The following is an 18,978-nucleotide window of genomic DNA, read 5'->3' on the forward strand; positions in this document are numbered from 1 at the left end:
TTAGGGGCACCTGGGTGGCTCAGAGGGTTAAGCCTCTGCCTTCGGCTATGTCATCTTCTCAAGGGTCCTGGGATCGAGTCCCACATTGGGGTCCCTGCTCAGTGGAGAGGCTGCTTCTCCCTCTCCCTCTGCATGCCGCGCTGCCTACTTGTGTTCTCTCCCTCTCAAATAAAATCTTCAAAAATAATAAACACACACACACACACACCCCTTGGCTTTTAAAATGACCAGAGGAGGGCGCCTGAGTGGCTTAGTCAGTCAAGCATCTGCTCAGGTCATGAATCCAAGCTCCTGGGAATGAGTCGTCCCCCTCCTCCCAGGATCCCTGTTCAGTGGGAAGTCCGCTTCTCCCGCTAACACAGCCATGCCCCCGCCCCACCATTTTTTCTCTCTCAAAAATAAGTAAAATCTTTTAATAAATAAACAAATAAATATGACCAGAGGCCAGAGGAATGCCTTAAAATTCAAACGTGGGCATTCCATGAGATTCTAATTCAATTCTGCAGTGGAGTCCAGGATGATTTTGATGGGAGTTAGGGCTACATTCAGGGTGCCTAAGACTTAATGGATACTCTTCCATTAAACCTGGGTGGTTACTGAAATTGATGAGCCAGGATTAAGAATTAATGAAATGGTATTTTAGTATCATTTGGTATCACTACTAATTTTACTGATGTCCCTTCAGTTGTGTTTGGATGGTGAGAAGGAAGCTAGGGAAAACCACTCTTTGCCCCAAAAAGCCTATGAGAGGAAATGAGAAGAGCTAGCTAATTAGTGGGACTTATTAAGGGAGCCACTGTATATAATAAGGAAGAACAGTGAACTTGGAAGTAAAGCCATGGTTTGGAAGTTTCTAATCTGTCCTTTAAAAGCTGTGTCACCTTAGGGGGTACACCTGGGTGGCTCATTTGGTTGACCATCTGACTCTTGATTTCGGCTTAGGTCATGATCTCAGGATCCTGAGATCAACTGAGTCCAGCATTGGCTTCTACACTCAGTTGGGGGCGCCTGGGTGGCTCAGTGGGGTAAAGCCTCTGCCTTTGGCTCGAGTCATGATCCCGGGGTCCTAGGATCGAGCCCCACATCGGGCTCTCTGCTCAGCAGGGAGCCTGCTTCCTCCTCTCTCTCCCTGCCTGCATCTCTGCCTACTTGTGATCTCGCTCTGTCAAATAAATAAATAAAATCTTAAAAGAAAAAAAATACACTGTTGGGAATCAGCATGAGATTCTCCCTCGCCCTCTGCCCCTACTCCACTCACACACACACACACTCTCTTTCTCAAATAAATAAATAAACCTTAAAAAAAGGCTTTTTCACCTTAGACAAGTCACTTAACTTCTCTCAGCAGTTTCCTTATCTATGAAACTGTCATATGTTAGCAGAAAGAACTAAGTAACAAAAATGTTTTCTGCTGAGTACATCAGAAAAAAAAAGGGTAGCCTACACCAGGACAGGAATGTATAAGCAAAAGAATAATACAAACAGATAATAAAACAGCCAATAATAAAGTAATAAAAGATTCATAATTTTCCATCAACTGTCTCATCTATTAACTGTTATCTTTACAATGGATATATGAGGCAATATAAGTAGTGGGTATTTTTAAAAGATTTTATTTATTTATTTATTTATTTATCTATCTATCTATTTATTTATTTTTAAAATATTTTATTTATTTATTTGACAGACAGAGATTACAAGCAGGCAGAGAGGCAGGTAGAGAGGCAGGCAGGCTCCCCGCTGAGCAGAGAGCCCGATGCGGGGCTCGATCCCAGGACTCTGAGATCATGACCTGAGCCGAAGGCAGCGGCTTAACCCACTGAGCCACCCAGGCGTCCCAAAGATTTTATTTATTTATTTGACAGACAAAGATCACAAGTAGGCAGAGAGGCAGGCAGAGAGAGAGGAGGAAACAGGCTTCCTGCTGAGCAGAGCCTGATGTGGGGCTCGATCCCTGGACCCTGGGATCATGACACGAGCCGAAAGCAGAGGCTTTAACCTACTGAGCCACCCAAGAGCCCCTAAGTAGTGGTTAAGTGCACTAACTCTAGGTTCAAATCCTTACTCCATCACATACTGGTCAGGTGACTTTGAGTAAGTTTACTTACCTCTTTTAGGACTCACTATGTAAAGCAGGGCAAGTTCAATGGAATAAGAAACTCTGAAAATAGTCAGGACCCTCTTAAAGCTAAAAGCTCAAGGATAACACATTAACAATGGAACACACACCAGAAGGCAAATGTTTTGTTTCCTACTGTAGTATTCTTTCCATGAATCTGCTCTCTTCAAGTTCTCACTTCCTAGCTGATACCAATCTCCAAAAACAAATTACCTTGGATCCTAAGTCAAATTCTAAACTCTGTTCCTCTCAAAAAAAATCTTGATAAGCAATTAAAACGTAAGTTGAAGATAAATTTTATAAATGAAGAGGAGAAAAGCCACAGATTAGCAGAGAAAAAAAGGGGTGAAAGGAACCCAGTAGAATGGACTGCCATGAAGTACAATTTTTCCTTTAATGACAATCTTTCTTTTTGTTTTTAAAGATTTTATTTATTTATGACAGAGAGATCGTGAGAGAGGGAACACAAGCACAGGGGAGCTGGACAAGGAGAAGCAGGCTCCCCACTGAGCAAGGAGCCTATATGGGACACTGGGATCATGACCTGAGTCGAAGGCAAATGCTTAACGACTGAGCCACCCAAGCTCATGAAGCACAGTTTTTAAAAACCCTAAATCCACATCATACACAAATCCCTGAAGCCAGCTTCCTACTGGAAAATCTGGTGGCCAGTCTCAATTAATCCATAATACATCATACCACTGGATAGGAGCCTCTCTGGGAGAAGAAAAAGCTTTGAATATGTGAATACCTGAAATTTTACAAAATGGAAATTATACTCCGAAGTCTGTCTTTGTAGACCTCTCTCATCTCCACTCCCTCAACCCTGTCCCATAACTAAGATACCATAATACAAATCCTAAGAGATCCTGCTCTCCCCATCTCTTCCCTCCAAGTTAGAGACTGGCAAAGATGAGACATTACCATCTGGTTTAATGATGAGTTGGTACAACCACACAGAAAATTGGGAGGATTTTTTTTTTTAAGATTTTATTTATTTGACACAGAAAGAGAAAGGAACAGGGAGAGAGGGAATACAAGCAGCGGGGGTGGGAAAGGGAGAAAAGCAGGTTTCCCACTGAGCAGGGAGCCGGATGTGGGCTCCATCCCAGAACCCTGGGATCGTGACCTGAGCTAAAGGCAGAAGCTTAACGACTGAGCCACCCAGGTGCCCCTGGGAGGATCTTGCCTTAAAGACCTTGTAAATGTGTGGGTTTGATAAGGATTTGTTCTTTGTTTCGGAGTTATGAGATTAGAGTAAAATGGTAACATTTCAATATCTAGTCTGGAGTATGTATGCCACATAGGAATATGAGCTGAATGAAAGCCCCAACCAAGTGCTCAACACACACTAAGTTTTCAACTTTCAGTTCTCTGAACATTACAATCTGGTCAAGCCAGTGAGATGGCATGAATTAGCACAGGAATGCACAAAAATCTGCCTACGGCCACATAAGGAGCATAGCTCAGAAGAGAACTCTTAGGCTAGGTGCATGTTCCCTAACTAAAATACTCAACGTTTGAAGACTTAAAAGTTGTTTAAACATACTGGAAAGTGTTTTTAATACATCTAGGAAGCAATACTAAATAAACTGCTTGATTCAAGATAAAAACAAACAAACAAAAAGGAAACGGGCACCTAGGTGGCACAGTCTGTTTAGCCTCTGACTCTTGGTTTCGGCTCAGGTGGTGATCTCAGGGTCGTGGGATCAAGGCCCACAGTAGCCTCCACACTCAGTGCAGAGTCTGCTTGAAATTTTCTCTCCCTCACCCACTGCCGCTCCCACACTTGAGCACTTTCTCTCTTGAAACAAAAACAAACCAAAAAAAAAAAACAAAAAACAAAAAACAAAAAAACCCCACTAGTACAAACAATATATATGAGTCTACGTAAGAGACAATGTTATGAGGTCCAATAACAAGATATATCCGGACAAAAGACTGGGGAATCCAGGTTTGTATGGGAATTCTCAGCAGCTTTTTTTTTTTTTTTTTTTTTTTTTAAGTTCGCCTGTTACTAAGGAAAAAAATACAGTCTGGCTCTGTCCTGAGGATCAAAATAAACATCTTCCCTGCCGCCTTTTACTTTTCTTTCTCCCCATTTTACAAGAAGAATTACTGTGGAATATTACATTAAAGACTCAATCGAATAACTCAATTTCCTACTTAGGAAAAACTGGGATTATTTGATTGTTAGGTAAGATAAAATGCCCTCCATTTACAGGGCTTTGACAACATCACAGCCATCTCATACTAGGAGAGATTTAAATGATTTTAAACATTTCTTAATACAAAGCTCACCTAATACAAACTCTTGCCTGAATATGCATACTACACAAGACACACATAACATATGCACCTGCAAATTTTCTGAAATAGTTTATAACAGTTCTACTTAAAAAAAGATTTTATTTATTTATTTTTTAAAAGATTTTATTCATTCATTTATTTGACAGACAAAGATTACAAGTACACAGAGAAGCAGGCAGAGAGAGAGGAGGAAAACAGGCTCCCCGCTGAGCATAGAGCCTGATGTGGGGCTCGATCCCAGGACTGTGGGATCATGACCTGAGCCAAAGGCAGAGGCTTTAACCCACTGAACCACCCAAGTGCCCCTAAAAAAAGATTTTAATCTAATTTTAACCTAATTTTTAAAAATATCTAGGAATAAACAAGCTTCATCTAGACCAAAAGAAGAATTACATTCTATACATCATAGTTTTAATGCTGAATTTTTTTACTTTTCAAGTTTCACTTTTTAAAAATCCTTTCTTTCACTGTAGGGGAATAGGAGGGACACATATTTGTACTAACTCTTGCCTCACTAAATCTGTTCCCAGACTCTTCCTAGCAGTGAACAAATAAAGCTTTAGGATTTAAGCTCCTTGCAACCCATCAATTAATTAATCTGGACAGCAGCCCTAGGTCAGTGTCAGATCCCCTTAAAGCAGATGAGAAAGCACACATTGGAGAAAAATGACATTGTCCAAGGTCATGACAGAATTAGACTCAGAACTCTACCCACCTATGCTCTAAAATCTAGAAACACATGACTCCTTCTTTTACATAATAAAGGAACAGACTTTAGGGGCTCCTGGGTGGCTCATCTGATTAAGTGCTATGGTCCTGGAGTCCTGGTATCAAGACCCAGTTGGGCTCCCTGCTCAGTAGGGAGTCTGCTTTCCCCTCTCCCTCTGCCCCTCCCCTGCTCGTTCTCACACACACACTCTCTCTCTCTCTCTCTCTCTCTCAAATAAATAAAATCTTTTAAAAAAATAAAGGAACAGACTTAAAAAATAATAATCCAGGGTCACTGGGTGGCTCAGTAGTTGGGCATCTGCCTTTGGCTCAGGTCATGATCCCAGGTTCCTAGGGTCAAGCCTCAGCTCAGCAAAAAGCCTGTTTCTCCCTCTCCCACTCCCCCTGCTTGTGTTCCTACTCTCACTGTGTCTTTCTCTGTCAAAAAAAAAAAAAAAACTTCCTTAAAAAAAAAAAAATTCCACATACACTTCCCTTGATAAAGCTTACTTTTACCCATGCAAAATATTCCTTAAATTTTACACCTATTGTAAAATAACGTATTACCAAGTGAAATGAAATCAGTCAGTTCTAAAAAACCATTCATGGGACACCTGGGTGGCTCAGAGAATTGAGCCTCTGCCTTCGGCCTAGGTCATGGTCTCAGGGTCCTGGGATCGAGTCCCGCATCAGGCTTTCGCTCCCCTGCTTCCCTCTCTCTCTCTCTGCCTGCCTCTATGCCTACTTGTGATCTCTGTCAAATAAATAAAATCTTTACAGATAAATAAATAAATAAATGCAAACATTAATTATGTGATCTTCTGCCTGGTGTTGCTTAACCTGTTTCCTACTGAGAAATTAAGTTATTATTTTGACGGGGAAAGCAATAAAATTTTAAGGGCTTATGACAGAAAATATTTTTCAATGACCTGATTTTCAAACTGTCCCTTTTCAACTTTTGACACCACAGAAATGTTTATCAGCAATTCGGCTAAAACAGAAACTGCACCGAGGCTGAAGGCCAAACTACCCCTCTTCACAGAAAAGTGAACCTAACAGCCTAAGCAACAACTAATTAGCCCCCTTTGATTCTCATGTTCTTAAAACTCCTTTTCCAGGAGAAATTTCAGATTCTTTTCCACTATAGCAATTGTAATTGGTGCAAATAGTATTTTAAACATGCTTATCCCAAGCCATGTTATAAGGAAGTAGCTACACTGCCACCATTTGTCCCCCAAGGGAGAGAACAGTTGAGCTAGCCTGGCAGACAGAAATGGACAGAGAAAGAATGGAAAGATGCTTGCAGAGAATGCCCTCCAACCTACTCCAACCTACTCCAACCACCACCACAACCACCACCACACTTCTGGGTGCCAAGAGTTGACCGAAGATGGTCAAATTTCTGCACAGGTTCCAATAATGTGTAATAAAGCAACAAAGCCATTGCTTAAAACTGAGAAATGCAGGGTGCCTGGCTGGCTCAGTCAGTAGAGCATGAGTCTTGATCTCTAGGTTGTAGGTTCAAGTCCCAAACTGGATACAGAGATTACTTAAAAATAAAATCTTAAAAAAAAAATTTGAGAAATACAATCCCCATTCTAATTGGGTAAAGAAACCATCACTCACTAAAGGCTAGAAACCCCATTCCTAACTGCCCAAATCTCACTCACACCCTTCATAAGGCAAAATTGTTCTTTATAACTAACTGAAGGCACTAGCTTACTCTCAATCCCAATGCTACTAATCTGCTTTCTGCTCTTCTATATCCAGGAAAATAGCTAAAAGGGACTACATTCTCTGTGCTTTTGTGTATGGTTGAGTATTTTCATAATAAAAATCTTTGACTTTACACACTGGAAGTGATAGCTCTGGCAGAACAAAGTAATCTTTCTGTCCAGAAAGAAAGGTAAATGAGAAAAAAAGAAAAAACAAAACAAAACAAAACAAAAACAGATGGGATGACTGTAGACAGTGTCTAAGGTATAAGACAATGATAGAAACTTTTTAGAGGAATGATCTACAATGAAATGTTTAAAAAAACAAAAGGACTTTTAAGAATGCATTTAGTCAAATTCCAAACATGGCACAATTATGGAACAGAAATGTCTCAGTGCCCTGGTGGCGGCTTTTCCTCATTACTCTGGTTCATAAACACGGGGATTGTATAAAAAGCACATTCACCACAGAAATCATCTAATAGTTAATGACAGAAAAAGCAGCACTTTTGGAAGAATTTTTGGAGGTTATGAAGGTAGCATCTCATTTAACTTTTTTCCATGCTAAGACACAGCAGTTAACAAAAAAGTCCTTGGTATGCTGCATACAATTCTCAGGTCTCCAACAAGTTTCTCACAAATTACATTTTAAAATCCAGTTATAAGTTTCTCGAACTTTATTTTTTTAAAAGATTTTATTTCAGAGAGAGAGAGACAGAGAGCGCGTGCACAAGCAGGGAGAACAGCAAAGGGAGAGAGAGAAGCGGGCTCCACCATCCCAGGACCCTAATCCCAACACAGCCGCTTAAATAATCTGAACCACCCAGGCACCCCTCTCAACTTTAATATAAAACAAAATGGGAGAAGCCCAAGTGTTAGGCTTTCCAAAGTATCACTCTACTCACCTCACCCACTTACCCTAAACTCATCAGTTAGCCTCTGGTAATGCCTCTTCAAGTGACTCAAACTTAAAATTTCAGAAAGAAAAGTACAGAGAGCCTTTCAATTCCCAACAATTATCCCACTTAACCTTTTTTTTTTTAGATTGGTTTAAAAAAAAAGGTTTTTTGGGGGTTGTTCTATATTTTAATTATATTATTAGCATCTCTACAGAATATCTACAGAATCTCTACAGAATATCTAATTCTCTTAGGAAGGAAAAAAAAAATCACACTACTAACTCAACACAAATCAAGCTGAAAGATCTGTACAAGGAGGAAAGCAAGGATTTTCTAGGTTCCTGGTTTTTTAAACCTATATACAGCCTTTATATAGCCTTTGGAAAGAGGTAACACAAGTAGGCTTCCTGGAACCCAAATCCAGGAACCTAATTAGCAGTTTCATGGCGGGGTGGTGTACATAAGTTCTCCCTTTATCCCTTTCTATAGCCAACCTTTAATATGGTCCAATTAAAACAAGAAGTTACAAAAGTCTAGAAAAACATCCCATTTACAGCACATAAACCAGATTCAATTTTTTTTTATCCAGTAGTTTGCAATGGTATTTTCTTTTTTTTTTTTTAAGATTTTATTTATTTATTTGACAGACAGAGATCAGAAAGTAGACAGACAGGCAGAGAGAAGAGGAGGAAGCAGGCTCCCTGCTGAGCAGAGAGCCCAATGCAGGGCTCAGCCCCCATCCCAAGACCCCAGGACCATGATGACCTTAGCCAAAGGTAGAGGCTTAACCCACTGAGCCACCCAGGCGCACCTCCCCCCACCCACCCCACCCCTGTGCTTTTTTTAAGAATTCATTTGACAGAAAGAGAGAGAGAACGAGAGAGGGAACACAAGCAGGTAGAGTGAGAGGGAGAAGCTGGCTCCATGATGAGCAAGAAGCCTGATGCAGGGGTCCATCGCAGGACCCTAGGATCATGGCCTGAACCAAAGGCAAAAGCTTAAAGGCTGAGCTACCCAGGCACCTCTTTTTTTCCTTTCTGAAAGAAAACTCGCTCCCTGGAAGATTTCTACCTGCATATTAAAGTATCCTAAACATCCTGAATTTTCTGTCCCTCAAATTAAACAAATAATTAAGTTCTGCTGATCAAACAGAAATACTCTTAAATTTAGGCTAACACATCATAAAGAAAATTAAGTACCTCAGAGACAAAGATTGAAATTGAGGGCTAAATAAATTTTTCCAAATTTTTTCTTATCAGTATATCTCAATAATGAAAGCTTTAACCCTAGCTTTACCACAACATTAACACTTTTCAAAGGTAATTCTCAGTTCATTTTGCTCTTGAAAAAGGTTTAGGTTGCATGCTTAAACAAATCCTATAATCAATGGTAGGGAAATTTTTCCAGTGGGGTATGAATCTTAAGCTGAGCTGGCTCATGTATTTATAACACCACTCACATTCTATTCTAAAAATCTATCAATTTTGTTGATCAGTTCACTAAAAGTCACAGCTAGGTGGATAGGTTCGTGGCTCCCTGTGTAACCAATTTACATTGACTACTAGCAAAGTCAAATTCAGCTAAACACCCATTCAAAGACTAATAACAAATGAATTTTGTTTTTATGTTAAGGCAGACACTTTCAAACTACCTGAAGGACTTAATCCAGTCTCCTAGTTAGTGAGAAAAAAGTTTTTCTTCTGAGCAGCACAGTCCTAAATTTGTCTTAAAAGGCAGTTACAAGTGGGCACAGGGTTTCTTTTGGGAGTGATGAAAATGTTCTAACATTGATTGTGATGATGGTCTTACAGCCCTGAAACTACTTAAAACTACTACGTGTTACATTTTAAGTTGATGAATTACATAGTATATATGAATTATATCTCAATAAAGCTGTTATTTTTTAAAAAGTAATTATAAGTTTTTCTTTCACTCAAGGATGTTTTTGATTGATAAGCCTTTTCTCCAAATGGTAAAGGGTCTAAGGTGGCTAAAGAATCCCAACCAGAGAAAAATTCCGAGACACCAAAGGAACTGGGAAAACAACAGAGAGAGTTAGGCCAAAGTCAATCAAACCTAAAATTAGGGAGATTGATAGGTTGGAATGAGAGTAAATGAGCTCCATATCATTAACACCTCTAACCATACAAAGAAATGTGTATTTAAATTCCTCCCTGCTCCTAATGGAGCAGGCTCACTCAAAGATGCTGACTGCATTAAAATACTCCAAAGTTTTACACTTTGCCTATGAAGATGAAGGGATCAAACTAATGACCCACGGGAAGTTAAAGCTGAAAAAAATGTGTCTGTTGTGCCATCTGGGGTTTGATTTAAATCCCTGATTTTTGGACACTGCCAAAAAAAAAATATGTGGAATCTGACTATCTATGGCCAAATGTTAGACATTTGAGGGCAACAAAGTTATTAAATCCATCAAATATATTCCAATCAAACTTGGGAGACTTGGTAAGTATCACTGAGCAGCCAACCTATTTTTTGCTTAATAGTTAACACTCCTAAAATTAATCACTTCCAAATACCACAAAGCAACATGGAAAATCTGCCCTTAAAAAGACATCTAAGCACATCAAGGAGGAAATGAAAATGTGCATTTTTCAGGTAGCAAACCAGAAGTCAGATTAATTGTAAAGTTAAAAAAATTGAAGCCCAGGAAATAAGACTTGTTATCCTACATACTTCATTTGAGAGACATTTATTTCCTTCTTTAAACTTTTAACTCAGGATTTAACAGTCTTCTTAATTTATTACCTTATATCACATTTATTAAAATTTCACAAATTTCTGTGAACCCCAAGTTTTCAGAAGCAAAACAGTTTAGGACCCTCACAGAATGCAGCTATAAACTGAAACTATGTAAGTAACATTAATTAAAGATACAAAGATAAGAACAAAGGAAATAGAAATGCTTTATAATTCTTCCCCTACTCTCCCAACAACAAATACCAACAGACCCAATCTCCATTTTAATACAGCCACTTGTATTCCAAAAAACTAGAGAACAAAAACCATCTAGAAACACAGGCATTATATAACTATACCAGGGACAATATTTCATACCTCTTGGATTTTTTTTTGCTTTATTTCAACTATATGAAACCACTTGTTCACAGCTTTCTAAAACAGAACAGTTTCTAAAACAAAGACTGTTTACATCCCTTAAGAAACCTTTGTTCCAACAAGACCCTTCTTCAAGAGCTACAACTTCTGGAAAGATTTCCCTTTTTGTGGTTATATCAACAACAAACTCTTTCCATTTGGCACAGGAGTTTGTTAAACAAAGGAGGAAGAAAGCCCCCCTCACACAAAGGAGGTCTCCAAAACAGAGCACTGGTTATGTTTGTAGATTATTTGTGCCTACTTAACACCCTTTCTCAGGCTGTAGAATGTACTACTCTCATTACAAAATGGTGGCCATCATGTCTGTCTGGCATTCAGAATGGGAAAAGGCAGTATGATCACACATTTTGCAAAACTTACCATTAATACCCTAGCCAAGATGAAGAAATGGGTAGCCAAACCTAACCAGAGCCAACACTATCTTTCTGGGAAAGGGCCCTACAAAAGGCACAGAATAATAAAGTAAAATAAAGGGTTTACCCCAGCCCTAGTATACCACAATACCAACATGGAGGACAACTCTCACTCCTAGGAACCCGACTCCACACATTTTGGTTACCAAGAACTTAATCAAGTTGCCGATTCTGAATAAAATCTCACTAATGCAAATGAACAATACTCACATTCACCCTCCCTAGCATATGACATAAAGCCAAACTGCTAAATGTTTGAAACATGACCTATTCTTCAAGAATTAAAACCTTAGCTCTAATATGTCCCGGCTAGAACTTCTGCAGGCCTCTTTGCACTCTAGAAGAAATACACTTCCCTTAAGCAACAAGAACCAACCTTATCCACTTCTTGAAACAAATGGTTCTATTTTCAAACATTTCCCCCATTCTAACTGAGCAGTTATTTTCTGAAGCATAGGTCTCATCTCCATCTTCAAACTTGTCCAAGAAAAACCAAAGTGTGGTGTCTGTGTTTTAATTTTGGGGGGAAGGAGATGGGAGACGCGAGAAAGGAGACATACAGAGATCTCCCTCAAAACTGCTTTTCCAAACCAGAAGGATTACATACAGAACCCCTGCAACTCCAAATGTCATTACAAAGAGCAAGCTTAAGAAAGAAAGGGATGGGGGGGGGCGGAATCTTCCTCCAGCGGGTGTGGGAGCGGGGATAGGAGTGGGGGTGGGGTGGGGGGGTGGGGAGGATAGTGGGGAGAAGATTCTTCAACTGTAGGAAAAGCAGTTAAACATCCTTCCCAACGGTTCCAGCCCGTCCAGGCCCATCCCAACGGTTCAGGCCAACTCGGACTCGGACCATCCGCAAGGTGGGCAAAAAAACAGGGGTGTAGGCGCGCACCCAGTTCCGGGTGGGGGTGGAGGCGGAGGTGGGGGACAAGGAAGGGCTGGCCCGGCTCTGCTCAGCGAACGTTGGAGCCGTTAGGGATGACTTCAGCAACACCCCACCCCTCACACACACAGCCCCCAGGCCCGAAGCGCTTCAAACGGGGCTCAGAGGGCTGAAGTGGGGCTGCATTTCAACCTCCGCGGGCTGCGGGGCGCGGGAAGTGCGCGTGAAGCCTCCGGAGGTCTTCTGGTCTGACACGTCCCCCTACTGCACGACCTCGCCCCCACCCCACCGACACAGCCCAGATCTCCCTGGGGAGCCGAGCGGCCCGGCCCAAAGTCGGGTGTGTGCGCAGCCGGGCGCGCGGGCGGGCACCCGGCCTCCGCCGCCGGTCCTGCGCCCCAAGCGCCCCCAAGAGCCCCCACACACACTTACGCCCCCCACACCACCACCTCGGCTCCGGGGCCGGCCCCGCGGCTCCTCCCCGCCCCCCGGCAGCGCTGGACGCCCCCTCCTCAAGCTCTGCCCAGGGGACAGCAGGAGGCCCGGGGCCCGGGGGGCAGGGGGGTGCCCCCGCCTGCAGGGTGGGGCGCCCAGGTGAGGGCCGCTCCGGGCCGACGCCGCCACCACACAAAGGACCAGGGGCTCCCGCCGCCATATTGAAAACTTTCCTCCGCGCACGACAACTCGCAAGTCCCCCACCCCCACCCAGCACACACCCCCGCACCCCGGGGGAGGAGGCGAGCCCCAGCCCGCGGAGCGGCGCCGGGCCCGGCGCCCGCCCTCCTCGCCCGCGACGCCGCCGGCCTCCGGCAGGAAGCATCCCCGCGCCCACCCCCGCCGCCACTCCATCCGGAACCGAACCCGAACCCCGGGCCGGGCTGCACACCCGTCCGCCCGAGCCGCGCGTCGCCCGGGCCCTCGGGGTGGCACCACCGAAGCGCCCGCTCTCCCACGCTCCTCTTCTCCAACCCTGCAGAAGCCCCGTCCTCCTCCCCCGGCCTCAACTCCGACCCTGGGGCAGCCCCAAACTTGACGCGGCATCTAGGGCGACCCCGCTCCCCGCCCCGCCGCGTTTCGGGCCTCCCCGGCCCGCGAGTCCCCGCTCCCTCCCCCAGCCGCAAGCAGGATCCGGGGTGCCGGCGTGACTCACCGGCGGCGGCCGCACCTTACAGATCCCAGTCTGCTCGGCTATGGGCCGGATCTTGTGGATGAAAGCGAAGGGGTCCGCGAACTCTTCCCAGCTAGGCTCGAAGACCGGGCACTCGGGGGGAGGCAGGAACTCGCCCAGCGGGCCCGGGCCCCCGAGGGGCAGCGCCGGGCGCGGGCCCGGGGGCAGCGCGGTGGCCGGCTCCATCACCGCTGGTCGGAGACGGGGGAGGACTGGCTGGGCTCCGGGACCGCGGCGACGGGCTGCGCTCGGTCCGAGACGTGTACAGACGCGGCTCCGGCGACACCAAATCCGACTTGTACTAGCAACGGCAGCACCTGGGGCTTTTTCAGCCTTCCTCCGACGACGTCTTGCCGCTACCCACGCCGTGCGCCTCCGCCGCCACGGCGAGGAAAAAGAGTCCCACCCCCACCCCCACTTATTCCCCCACACCCCCCCCGCGCCGAGCTCTCGGCCCCGCCCCTGAATCGGGCGGGGCCGGGGCCTTTAGCCTGGGGATGGAGTTGATCGTTACAGTCCAGTCAGGCCAGCATTTATTGACCATTTACTACGTGCCAGAGTCCCTTCCCTCAAGAAGTTAATACTCTGGTGGAGAAGATCAGACACTTGAGTGGGTTATTCAATCATGTCGGCACACTCTGGTAGGTGCCATGATAGAAGTGTATACTCTTAGTAAAACCTGGGGAGGGGCAAAAAGTGTCCGGCATAATGGAGAAGGATCTTCTAGGTAGGGGGAGAGGCTTGAAAGCAAGAACAAAATGGAGGGGAGAAAACAATCGTTTTAATGTTAATAATAAGCCAACTCTTGAGCGCTTGCTATCCTGGGAACCATTTCTGAGTGCTTTGTCTGAGTAATCATTTAATCTGCACAGCAGCCCTATGAGGTAGGTACTCTTATTTCCATTTTACAGATGGAAAGTGAGGCACAGGTTCAAAGTTTACACAAATTCATACAGCTCATAAGGAAAAGAGACTCTGTCTTTGGGAAGAGGCAGGGAAAAGAGTGATCCTTGAGCAATAGAACAAGGAGGCGGTGGTGAGAGAAGCAGAAGACTTTAAAAATAATCTAGATGAGAAACTGATGGTGCCTAAATTAAGGCAGTGGTGCTATTCATTAGGAAGAAAGGGTGCAAATGTAGGAGACAAAATTAGGACTCAGTGATAAATTGGGGAGGGATAGTAAGGTATGGAGGATGATTCAGGCGTCCAAGGTACGTGCCTGAATGGTTGCTCTGCCCATTGGCATTGCTGAGACATTCCCCTAGATTACATACAGGAGAAATCAATATGAGGAGGGAGATAATGTGTTCAGTTCTGGATGCATTTTGGATATTGTTGAGTTTGAGGTGTCTTTGGTACAGCTGGAAATATTTTACAGGCTGAATAGTATGAATCTGAAGTGGAGGTGTAAGTCTGGAGTTTTTGCATATGATGATAGCCATTATCTAATGCTTACTGTGTGTAAAGCATTGTTGTAAATGCTTTGAGTGTGTTAGTATATTTGCTCATTGAATCTACAGAACCATCCTGTTGGGTTGGTACTATTATGTCCATTTTTTTAAAAGATGTTATTTTATTTATTTGTCAGAGAGGGAGAGAGACACAGAGAGCACAGGAGCAGGGGGAGCGGCAGAGCAAGAGCGAGAAGCAGGCTGTCCACTGAGCAAGGAGCCGGATGTGGGACTCGATTCCAGAACCCTGAGATCATGACCTGAGCCAATGCCAGACACTTAACTGACTGAGCCACCCAGGCATCCCCTATTATGTCCATTTTGCAGAGGAAGCAATGGAGGCACAGAGAGGTTACATAACCTTAAGAGATATGAACACTTTTGAGGCATCAGGGTAGGGGGACAGGTTGAGTGCCTAGTGTCCTGCCCAGAAAAGAGGAAATTCAGCAAGTAGGACCTCAACACAAAAAAGATCTCTCTTATCCAACCAGTAGGACCTCAACACAAAAAAAGATCTCTCTTATCCAGAAATCAGCTAAACCCATGAAAGTACTGTTTGGGTCAACATAGTCCTAGTTCTGTTTTCAGATTCATTAGAAGAAAGAAATCTCTCTTATCCTTAAGGAGTCCTCAATTTAAAAGGGGAGGAGAGAAGACTCCTCTTCAATAAACTCTTCCCAGAAGTACTTGGTCCCAAAAGAATTCAGAAAGGGACCTGTACCCCTGGGGATAAAAATATATGTTTATAAAAAATTAAAAATTAAAAAAAAAAAGAATTCAGAAAGGTCCTTTACAGAAGGTACTGCTTGTCTTAGCTCTCTAGGGCTTCAGACCTAGGTGAGCCTGTTTGGCTCCACACTGCAACAGACACTTAAGCCAGGGGGCAGCTGGCATCCTGTTGGAGAAAAAGTCTTCAGTGCAAGATAGATACGAGATACAGTAAGTTCTAATAAAATGCTAACGGTAGAACCTAGGTAGTGGGTCTAGAGGAATTCGCTGCAAAATTCTTTTAACTTTGCAGAATATTTGAAAATGTTTCATAATAAAATGTTGGGGGAGAAGAATCACTGTTGATCTTTGCCGAGAGTACGTATGCTTTTGAGGGTCTCGCTGCAGTTGATTTCCTGTCATGTGCTCTTTCCTGGGAGAGCGTTAAGACGATTTTCACACTTAACACTGGCATCCTTCAACCCGGATAGGTATAATTTCGGGGGCAATTCTAGGGACATATCAGTAATGACTAATACTTAACTGAGGGGCACTGGAAGGAGTCTAGGAAAAGCTTTCCCAACCCTCGGCTGTGTACTAGGACTCCCTCACGCTCCCAACTCGCAAGCTCTCTCCATTTCCGGTAGTGACCCTAAGTGAGGAGATTTTGTTGCTCCCAGATCTGGCAGCAGCTGTTTGGCTCCCCACGGACCCGATGTGACGTTGAGGGAGGGGGCGGTTGCCAGGGTAGGGAGGGGAGCCTGGGGACCCAAAGGGCTCTCCCGCAAGGCGACAACTCCCCCACCTCGCACCAGACGCTTCCCTTGCCCTTTATGATGTGTGTTTACATGGGCGGAGGGATCCCTCGCCAGCTGACAGCCACACCGCGGCCGGCTCTTCTTTTTTTAAAGAGCCTAGCCACAGGCGCTGATTGGCCGCGGCCGGGGCCGCATCAGCCTCCGGGGGCGGGGCCCGGGCCGCATTGTCTCGACTGGGGCTGGCCGGACGCCCCAGAGGCCGGACCTGGGTAACCCCGGTCCGGAGGTCCCAGGGCTGGAGCTCCCGGAGTCCTGGGTGCCAGGCCTGGGCGGGTCCGGTCCGGCTTACCGGGGGAGAGCGGGGTTGGAGCCCAGGCGCCCGAAGCGGAACCAAGCCCGGTTCGGAGTGCCACGTCTCCAGGAACCCCCTCCTTACTCTTGGACAACACTCCGCCCCACCCGGGCCTCCGTCCCCCAAACCACCCCTGTTTGTGCAGCCCCAAGTGCTTCGGACACATTCCTAACGGTCTCCATCCTCATCGGGCTCCCTTGGTCTCCAGGCCTCACTCCCGAAACTGCGCGATCCTACTCCGCCCCCGGCCTGCGCCCCAGATCTGCAGCCTTCGCCCCTAGATCCGCCCGCCTAGTGATGAGGCGCTCCCCGCGTTCCTTCCGGTCGCCTCTACAGGACGGCCAGGCTCCAGGGTTGCAAGCCGGCGGAGCGACTTTCTCCTTCCCCAGCCCCCACCCCCTCCCCCCTCCGCCAGTCCCCAGCTCATTGCGGGGGGATTGGACTCCAGGATGAGGGGCGGCCCGACTCCCCAGCAGCCAGGGAGGGGGCGGCGGCCCGCGCAGCACGTAGCGCACGTGTAGGGGCCGCTCTCCACCCCGTCTGCCGCCCGCCGCCTCCGACCACTTTCCAGAGCTCCGGGTGTCGGCGGTGCGCCTGCCTTCCGCCCTGACCTCCGGTGTCTGCGCCCTCCGAGTGCTGCACTTCTTCGAACACCACCCTTACCTTCCCCGCCCTGGTGATCCTCTGCTCTTTCTCCTTTCCCCCAAGTTCCCCGGTGCACGGGCCTTTCCTCCCCGCCTCTGCACAGTCGGTCTCAGCGCCTCCGCCAATTCAATGCCATCCTCTCTCTCCCTGTGCCCCCCTCCCCCACTCTGGGTGTCCTGGAGTGTTTTGTGTGGGAACTCACAAACTCTGAGATCTCGAGATGAGCTGCAGACTCTTCGGCCTCCCTGTTTTATTTATTTTGTGTACTCCCACAGCGTCTCGTTACTACTCTCTTACTGCACTCATAACTCGGTAATTGTCTTTAACATCGCCTTCTTCCCCTATACATGGCTCTCCTCCAGACTGGAAGCCGCTAGCCCTGGCGGCAGGCACGTGGTAGAAACCCCAGAAATATTTGTTGAAGGGGACGGAAAAAGGCCTTGAGCGTCTGTGGCTCCTGCTGGCTGAGGATGCAACTTTGGGCTGGAGAGGAAAAGAATCTGGCCTCCACAATAGATCAGTATGTGCCGGGCGGGGGGGGGGGGGGGCACATAATGGGATAAATCCATTTCCCCCATCCCCTGCCCTGTTCATTTTCCTGGAACCAGCAATACTGTTTCCTCTACTGGCTTGTCTCTCCTGTGGGGCTTCTTTGCTCAATCCTCTGCCCTACCCCCAGCCAAGGGGACTGTCTCTTCACATCAGCTCACCACCCCAGGACAAGGGTCTCATCTCTGGGCTGCTTTCCTGGGAAGGTGGGTCTGGATTCTGGATTATTTACCTAATAAGTAAATATCTCTTCCTCCTCCCCACCTCCTCTTCCTCTCCAGTCCTGGGATCCCTTCTCTACTGATTCAGCCCAAGGGGATCCAGGATTCAGGATTTTGGTTGGCCTGGGTGTGGGGCCTAAAGGGCTAAACCCTCCAGGACCACGGAGCCTCCAACAGACACTGGCAAGTAGGGCAGTTCCCACGGTGTGGCCAGCCCTGCCCGTAGGGGTGGGGAGGGCCAGAGTCACCCATCACCCGCACTAGGGATTCAGGGTGTTTCCTCCCTTTCTGGTTGGATCACTTTAGAGGCCCAGGACTCCTGTGGAACAACACTGTGCTGAGGAGAGAAGTGGAGAGGCGGAGAGGGAGACGCCCTCTCTGTTCATTCTGCAGCAAGACTGCAGCTAAGTCTGGGGACAGAGGCGTCCCTCTCAGCACACTGTATGGCCTTGGATAGCTGGAATGTTTGGAATTCCTTATATCCGGGATGAAAGTCTTCCAACAGGAAGAAAATGACTTCTACAGGAATTATGTCAGAACTTTAGGGAGCACTCCCAAATCTGCCATGCTCCTTGGAAATGCGCAGTGTTCTGCCAGATCCTGTTGAGTGACCCACACAGGGTCTCACACACTAAATGCTAATTCCCTTCCTTCTCTCTCCTGGCCGGAAGTGGTGATAGGTGAACAACGAGAGAAATTCTGCCCTAGCATGAACGAGACAGGGCCAGCGGCAGGGAGTAATTCAGAGTCTCTCAGACACATCAACAAGGTGAAGTAGGTGGCTATTAGTGGCATTGCTTTTCAGAGGGGGAAAATGAGACTCAGCAAGGTTAATGAGCCAAAGTCACACAGATAATAACAGAGTCAAAACAGGAATGGTGATCCTAGAGCCTTTGATCTTTCCCAAACACCAAGCTGATTTCTCTAAAGCTGAGGAAAGG

At 46.0% G+C, this 18,978-nt stretch overlaps 1 protein-coding gene across 4 annotated transcripts in view; it reads right to left on the minus strand.

Moving 5' to 3' along the window:
* KDM5B (lysine demethylase 5B) overlaps positions 1 to 17,306 on the minus strand; it is a 92,239-nt gene extending 74,933 nt beyond the window's left edge. For 2 of the 4 annotated variants that reach the window (XM_059413119.1, XM_059413118.1), the window contains exon 1: positions 13,336 to 13,631. In XM_059413119.1, the coding sequence (XP_059269102.1) occupies positions 13,336 to 13,539 (204 nt within the window). In that variant the 5' untranslated portion in view covers positions 13,540 to 13,631. Of the gene's footprint in view, positions 1 to 13,335; positions 13,733 to 17,285 lie in introns of those variants that run through there. The other 2 variants (XM_059413123.1, XM_059413120.1) reach the window with 2 other exon arrangements.
* Positions 17,307 to 18,978: the final 1,672 nt, after the last annotated feature.

The sequence above is a fragment of the Mustela nigripes genome, chromosome 10 (assembly GCF_022355385.1).
Source record: "Mustela nigripes isolate SB6536 chromosome 10, MUSNIG.SB6536, whole genome shotgun sequence".
NCBI lineage: Eukaryota > Metazoa > Chordata > Mammalia > Carnivora > Mustelidae > Mustela > Mustela nigripes.